The 8378-nt window shown below is 38.2% G+C and overlaps 1 protein-coding gene across 15 annotated transcripts in view; it reads left to right on the forward strand.

Annotated features, from left to right (window-relative positions):
* The window catches only part of mef2d (myocyte enhancer factor 2d), a 61145-nt gene extending 53836 nt beyond the window's left edge, over nt 1-7309 (forward strand). For 10 of the 15 annotated variants that reach the window (XM_065245457.2, XM_065245448.2, XM_065245446.2 and 7 more), the window contains 2 exons: nt 2277-2327; nt 3102-7309. In XM_065245457.2, coding sequence (XP_065101529.1) covers nt 2277-2327; nt 3102-3483 — 433 coding nt within the window. In that variant the 3' untranslated portion in view covers nt 3484-7309. The remainder of the gene's footprint in view (nt 1-2276; nt 2328-3101) is intronic. The other 5 variants (XM_065245454.2, XM_065245458.2, XM_065245460.2 and 2 more) reach the window with 1 other exon arrangement.
* The last annotated feature ends 1069 nt before the right edge of the window (nt 7310-8378 follow it).

An 8378-nucleotide genomic window follows, 5' to 3' on the forward strand; every position in this document is an offset into this window, starting at 1 on the left:
AAATAAATGTAAGAGCTGTGCAAACTGAAAACAACTTCCGCTGACATATCTTAAAATACATCAGTACCCTTTGTTTTGCCTTAAGCTAATGTTTTTAGTAAGGCATGTTTGTTAAAACTAGTTATATTTCCTAATTAAACTAAGGCCTTGTACTGTCTTAAGCTAATTCCTGTCTGGGAAACCACCCCTACATCACTTTCCATTTTGCAATAAAAACAAGTTGTATTTTCTTTTATAATTCAGCCTTGCTGTCTTTATCAGTAAAACTGCCATTTCGTTTTTGCACCTCAAGAGGGCACAGGCGCGCAGTTTTAATAATTCCATATTAAGTGAACTCTCTACTCTCAGCATTAATCTGTACTAATACTTGTTTATTGAATCTGTTAATGTATAGACACTATTTTTATGCTTACAATATATGCTACATTCCCAGCATCAGCCACAGAGAGGATTTCATTGATTAGTAATACTGACACCTCGTATCACTTTGGCTTTATCTGCATGTTGGCACCAGCTGCTGCGTTCTCTACACGTATACAGTGAAATGAATTTCCTTCTCATTATGCCTGGAGAACCTGTCATTATGTCTCGCTGTGGCTCGGCTCCCTGTTACTTCTAATAAAAATGCTAATGGCGCAGTGAGAGCTCCCCGCTGTTTTCTGTTCACGTGTCATAAAGTCATGTCCTGTTGCGTTGTGCCTTTGTAAGTGTTATGGCCACAGTAGGTCAAGCTTTTTTTGACCAGGCTGGGTGCTTTAGAAAGAGTAAAGATTCACTTTTTCTGTTATGTATGTATGAGTGTGATTATAATTATTTGGGAGTAAAATTAGGCTTTTAAAAAGAGTTAATATGGCCAATATCACCTGTCTGCTTTAATTTTATTAATTAAGTATTTATCATGAATATGTATTATATCAAGAATTCAGTTTCAGTGACATCATTGATTTTCAGGCCCACAACCAGATTTATCAGAATTTAATTTGTCAAAAGTTGCTTGTCCACACTTTAAAGGGCCACTTTGTAGATTTTTAGCGGCATCTAGCGGTGAGACTGTGAATTGCAACCAACGGTTCAGTCCACAGCTCAGCGCTTTCTTTCAAAGAGAAGCTACGGTAGCCACCACAGGACAAACATTTCTTTGTTTGAGACAACTTATTTACGAAACGCACTCCATAGAAGACTTTGTCCATTTATGGCGGGGGTCCAATCCTGATCCTGGAGGGCCGGTGTCTCTGCAGAGTTTTCTCTTACCCTAATCAAACACACCTGATCCAGCTATTCAATGTAATACTAGGCAGACTGTAAACTTTTGGGCAGGTGTGTTGAGGGAAGTTTCATCTAAACTCTATAGGACACCAGCCCTTCAGGACCGAGTTGGACATCCATGGTTTAGGGCTACTGTAAAAACATGGTGACGTGAAATAGCGACTTCCAGACTGTAAAAAATTCTTAGCTGCCTTAATTTTTTTGTTTATCAACTCAGATTTGCAAATAATTTTAACTTACTATTATTTATCTTGACTAGAGATGAGTTGTTATTACTTGAAATATGTCTACATTGACTACATGTTATAAGTTGTAGCAGCTCATCTCTTGTTAAGATAAATAATAGTAAGTTGAAATGACTTGTAAATTTGAGTTGATTAAACAAAAAATTAAGGCACAAGGGAATTTTACAGTGCATGTAAGGGGACACGTGGTGTTTGTAGATAAAAATGACTCATTCTAAAGTAATAAAAACAATACAGTTAATTTTGTACCGTCTTAATACACCACTGATAATATAGTTATGTACATTATATTGCATTTATGTCAAGAGATCCTTCTATGTCTAAAAGCGATTTTTAAATGTCTAATTGAGAGTTTTCCATTTTCAAATTTATCAGAACATATGTGTACATACACTGTCAGAATAAAGGTACAAAAGCTGTCACTGGGAAGGACCCAATACGTACCCTTGGGGTACTAATATCCAGCCTTTAGCTACAAAGGTGTACTTAATGCCCCAGTGCCTGCTTTTGTACTTTTCTTTCTGAGAGAGTAGCTTCAGCCTTTTGGACCTCACTGTTTATGTAGGCTTTAGTTGTTTTTGTCAACTACATTTTGTTTCCAAATACTGCCCCACCTGTACACCTGCTGAAGAGCCCTTGAATATTTGTCTGTCTCTGTTAGTTCATCTGTTGTAGATGAGTCTTGTACGTGTACGTGTATATGTTTGAGATATGATGTTTATTACTGTAGACGCTAGAGTGGGATGCCTGTCTCTTTCTCTGCAGTGTGACCTCTCAGGGCAGCTTACTGTTGGGCAGGGAGGAAGGGATCAGCTGGTACTGTATCTAGCTTCTCCTCTCTCTGTCTGTCTCTGTTCGTTGTTTTTATATGCGATAATGGCGCTTATCCCTTGCTCGCTCACTCCCTCCCTTCCTCTTGCTATCTCTCTCTCTCTCTTGTTCCTCTCTAGCTCTCTCTATCAGTCTCTGGCTGTTTGGCTGTGAGAAGCTGAGCTTTGTCTTTGTCACTGATTTGCTGAGATGGCCTTTCTTACTGTTTTGCATTAGAACATACTGAAACAGCACCTGCATTGCCATCAATCAACCTGTACAAGTTCACAAGACCTAACTCTCTTTGTCACTCTGTCCTGTCCATTTCTTTTTCTTATCTTTTCTTCCTTTTCCTTTTCCTTTTCCATTTACATTCATTCATTCTTCCATCATTGTAAATCAATAGCTTTGACTAATTACAACATAAATAGTACGTTAAAACAAACTGTAAGATTTTTGCTGACTTAACACACATACGAACACACACATACACACTGCAACTTGAGGTTATGTGGCATGTTGTGTTGTGTTAAAGGAGACTGGTAAAGTCCTGACTGCATGGCGAACAGGATCAAATAAAGTGACATTCACAACTGGCTTTATGTCTGGCTTCTGTGTGTTTTATAGCCTGCCTAGCTTTGTCGTACTTATTTTTTGTATTTAAAACGTGGCTGTTCAAAGTGTGCGGAAAAACATGGCATAGATCTGCGTAAAATAGCTGTTTGTGTTTTGTACGAAGTCTATGATGTTAATTCTCGCTCTTCTCTCTTTTCGCTGTAGGCCGGTAGGAACGATCCCTCACGGAGCAAGTCTGACGGTAAACACAGACCCCCACGTCAGCATCAAATTGGAGCCGGTGTCTCCTAACCGGGATCGCAGCACACCCAATTCTACTGCCGGTGCGGTGGGGGGCCTCACCGTGACCCAATACCCTGCGACGCTGCGTCTGGAGCCCACCGGGCGCTCTCCGGTGGACAGCATCAGCAGCAACGGCAGCTCTTATGATGGCAGCGATCGGGATGATGGCGGCCAGCCACGCCCTCCCGATTTCAACTCGGGCGGTCTGGGTCTCCTCCGAGCCTCCGGAGATCAGTCAGCCCAATCGGAGCAGCAAGAGTCAGCCAACGTCAAACGCATGAGACTAGAACCCTGGGTCACATAAACACAGAGGGAGACAGAGAGAGAAATTGACTGTCTCTCAAACACATACACACACACAAACAAAAACACAACACACCCCTAGTGGTTCTCAAATCTCAGTCCGCACTTAGACACATGCATGCGCCTGTATTTCTCTCTGTCTCTCTCTCTCTCTTCCTGTCTTTCTCTCTGTCTCACTCTCAGACACACTCATATTTATTGATGTGTGTAGATATTTATATAAAATATGCATATGTGTTCACACACACACACACGCTAGATCCTTATACACAGAGTTGCCAATCCAGGTGTAAACATGTTCACGAGACTGAAGTAAAGGACCAGACAGAAGGGCTTCTGGTCATGTCTATGGTTTTCTCCCCCTACCCAGTTCACAATTATGGCACAGGATTTTAAAGGCCTTACTGCCAACCCACTTCAATCTCTAATGGTTTTCTCTGTGATCATGGTTTTGCAGCACGAAACCATACAACAACTGCTTGTGGTTATGTTGTATGGGCGAGAGCCTGTCAATCTGTTTTTCAGATCTTGTTTTTTTATTGATTTGTTTTTGTTTTGTTCATTTCCTTTTTTTGTAGAAATTGCTGATTTTTCTTTCTCTCTTTAGCATTTCGTTTTGACGTTTTCATCGCGCTCGAACAGCTGCCTTTAGAATCGTTCATTTTGTAACGATGTTGAGTATTTACTAAATGCGCAAAAAGTTGCGTAGTGTGTTTGTGTGTGTCAACTGTGAGACAGAGGTGATCATTCATTTGATCGCTTAACAGAACTCAAGTCAAACTTCACTCATATGTTTATTTTATATCTTCTGTTATATCACACCGGTCCTCTCGGGCACACGCGCTCGCGTGCGTGTGTCTATCAGCGGAGCTGAGGTTCAGATGAGAACACCGCTCCATGTCCTCGATGTTTTGATGATGTGGCATCACTGATGGAAATGTAGCTCTCGCTGCCGTGTTTGTTTTCAACGCGCAGTGTTTTATGAGGCGTGTGGCCTTTTATTAATGATGGTTTATGAGAGCAGCGGTCTGGCACATTATGCTATATTTATTGTTTGTCAGAGAAAAATCTGTGCTGTTTAAAGAGGACATAAAATATGTAGATAAAGCCTGAGTTGTTTTGAACTCAGGGTGACGTGTTTTGAGGTAATGTATGTGTATATACAACATTTCTCTCAGTGTTTCAGTAAAAGTTTATGTATAGCGAAAAGGTTGGTGTCAGACACGCAACCTAACAGAAGCAAGACACTTTTAAACCACAGCTGATGGAGTCTGGTTGTTTAAGCCCTTGTAGCGCTGTGTGTGTATATGTGCGGGTGTGTGTGTGTGTGTGATGAGAGAGTACTAGAGGAGGTGAGATGTACATAGCGATGTATGTTCACATATACTCTGCTGGATTTTTCCGAAGCAGCGCTGTAATCTCAGTGAAACCGTCTCTGTTAACCTCTACCTGTAAATAAACTGTACCGCGTTGTAAGTTAGCAAGGTGGAGAGGCAGTAGAAGGGAGGATTTGACTGTTTCTAGCGTGACTCTTTTCTGCAATTTTTATTCTGATGGCGCGCACTTTAAAACGTTTCCCCCTCGTCCGCTCGCACACCGTCAAAACACACAATTTTCCAGAGAGGAATTTCAGGACTGCTCCTGGATTATTGACACATCTCCTTCCTCATGTTGTCATTCACACTATCAGTCCACTTTGATTGGTTATCCGCTTGTTTCCATGGCCCCATTCCCTGACACAAAATTTCCTGAGAAATTCCTAGTCAGCTTGGAAGGATATAGAAGCCTCCCTGACTTACAAGACGTTTAATAGCATTCAGGGAAGGATGGTAGTTAATTTTGTGAGAACAATGGGGATTATATTGCACTTCACGTGTTTAACCGTAGACAGTAATGAAATAAAAACGTCACGTTTTGTTAAAAAAATTATAATAATAATGGAATTGTTGTATTGAAATCTAGATTAGGCTTTACAGGTGTTGCAAATGTGACAATTGTGTACACAAATTGTTTTCTGTGTATTCTTGAAGTGACTAAGATGAAGGATGTTTTTGTGGCAACTTTGGAAATTAAAATTAGGTAGCACAGTTGAATTTTGTGAGGAAAGTCCACAGAAGTGAAATGGGGTTCAAATACGTTGTATTTTCCTTTAATCGCCCTAAAACTGACTTTAAAGTGTTTTGAAATTACGTTGGTTTTTCAGCTGTAATAAGTGAATCTTTCTTCACACCAAAGTGAGACGTAACTTTCCGTCATTGGCTTCTCTACCTCACCACCTCCTCTCCTTTCATAATTCAGTACATTTCTCTCTCTTTCTCCTTTTTTCACTCCCTCACAGAGGAAGACAGAAGCCATTTCATTTCACCTAAACAGGTGACCCACATTTATTATTTTAGGTTACACACACGCACACACAAACACACAGACAATGGATACAGTACCAATATGGAAGTCCGTAAGAGAGTTCGAGTCGGAGTGAGAACATCCACCTTTAATGGCTTCACTGATGTTTGCTTTAGATCTGGACACCACAGAACTTCGTATTCACCTCCCTTGGATGTAATCTAGAACGCTGTCGATACAGAGCAAGCCTGCGACGCGCCTCTGTTGATTAAAAAGACTGTTGTGCCCTGAGCTTTTGAACAAATGCAGTAATTCAAAGTACGTTTAAGGAAGCAGCCTAATACTTGAAGCTGTTGACTGTAAAGCAATGCACCTGAGCCGGCGGGCGCTGATATGTTAGGCCAAGCCGGTGTGTCAGGGTGCTGAGTTGCTGAGTTGATTTAAGGCTAAGACGACGTTCGAAAGCTCTCACAAGGACCTCACACGATAACATTAGGAATCGAAATAATCAAAGAAAAGACAATCGTCCAGTGAATTGTTAACTTTGGCCCCGTATTCCCTTTGTATGATGTCTAGAATCTCTCGCATACTTTTTCTCGTGTTAATTTGTGCTGGTGACAGTTTTAATGTCTGTTTTTATTCTAATTATTATGATAATTATCATTACCATAATGGCTATCATCACAGATGGTAATTATGATAAGTTTAAAGAGACAGTTTTTATTTTCTGCGGTTTTTGTGTAGGTTAGGCATCCTGTTTTAATTTTATTTTATTTTATTATGTATGAATATTATATAAATATATATATTATATTTTTGGTTTTCATTCTTTTTTGTTTCATTTTTCTTCAAAGGGGTGTTACTAATATTGCACGATTTATTAAGTAAAACGAAACAGTTGTAGTAATATTAGTACTTCTTGCTGATTGAGGGAAGCGATAAAGCAGGTTGGATAGAATGACCAGTTCTATGCTGCAATTTTTAGTCAATTGTACAATAGTATCTACACATAGTTAAGGTGGGACACCCACACGTTTAATTTATTCTGATCAGACACAATGCATGGGCGTCAGACAAGCAAAGAATGAGTCAAATTATAAATGAACTGAAATGTAATTTCAATAAGAATATACAACACAAAACTAGAATAGAAATTGAAGAAAAAAGTTTAAAAAAAGAAAAATTATAGCTAATATATTGTGTTCGGCTAGTCTGCTTTGAGTTTTGTTGTAAAAAAAATAAAAAGACAAAAAATTCAAAAATATTCTGTTGTTTTCGGAGAATGATATACAATTTGTGTATATTTTCATAAACAAAGTATGCACTGATATGTTATTACAAATTCTATACTGCTTTTACAAAAGAGTGTTTGTTATTGTACCAAAGTATCCATTGTCCTTTATGACCCTCCCCTTTTGCGTATGTTTTATTGTATTTTATATATTAAATAGACAAGTTGACCTACACAGAAGTACGAGTCTGTCTATTATTCAGTGCTTCTGAGTGGATGAGGCTTTTCATTTAGATCTACTTGTTGAATTTTACATCTTAACAGCCTTAACTTTAAAGTTGTTTCCATTATTACCACTAGATGTCAGCCTTGTACATGTCTTTAATGACGCACCATAAGACGTCACTAGCGAATCAATATCGCTTAAATCAATTTGTAATTTAATACACAATAATGCAATTTGCATGCTTTTTAAGGATACAAATTTCAACTTTTAAATGAAAAAATACTGTTATATACTTTAATATTTACTAAGTATATTATAGTAACTTTATATTTTGTTTATTTATACTATAATGTTCGGTAGTATTATCTAAAGTGAATTGATAAACTGCAGCAAAATGCTATAGTATACTTTAATATTTACTGTGGTGAGGATTAAAACACTATTTAGAAGTATATCTTTAAATTTTACAGTTTACTACAGCTATTTTTATGTGGTGTGATTGGTTTTCTCTCATAGACACTTTTAGATATAACCACAAATACTTCAGCTACAGATCACCATGACTGATTCAGGCGCAATGAATGTCCATGTGCTTTTGGTGTTGGTCACATTGAATGGCTTTTGTTTTAACTTCATTATGTTCATCTGACCACAGCATCAGCTGAGATTGTCAGTTGCCTTGTCTAGTGCAATCTGTCTGTAACAGCGCACCACTCAATGTCTGTTTGAATGACAAAGTCCAGCTATTTTCATAACGCACGTAGACACATGATAGATCATTCCTATATGCCACACCCTTGTCAGCTTTGACAATATTTTAATGTTGAGAAATTATCATCTGTTTGAAAGAAAATCATAAAACAGCTTTATTATTCAATTAGTTGAAGTGTTTAAAAGTCTTCAAATGAAAACTGTAGAAATATCATACAGTATATGCCATTTGCAGTTAAACTATAGCCACCACAGACATACACAAATTAGTTATGGTTTTATTACAGTATTTATATGCCTTGAAAATCAGGATATTTGTTATAAAATATAGTTTTACAAATGGCATCTGCTAAAATACAGTTTTACTAGAATAAAACCATGGTTA

Source organism: Paramisgurnus dabryanus, chromosome 13, assembly GCF_030506205.2.
Source record: "Paramisgurnus dabryanus chromosome 13, PD_genome_1.1, whole genome shotgun sequence".
NCBI lineage: Eukaryota > Metazoa > Chordata > Actinopteri > Cypriniformes > Cobitidae > Paramisgurnus > Paramisgurnus dabryanus.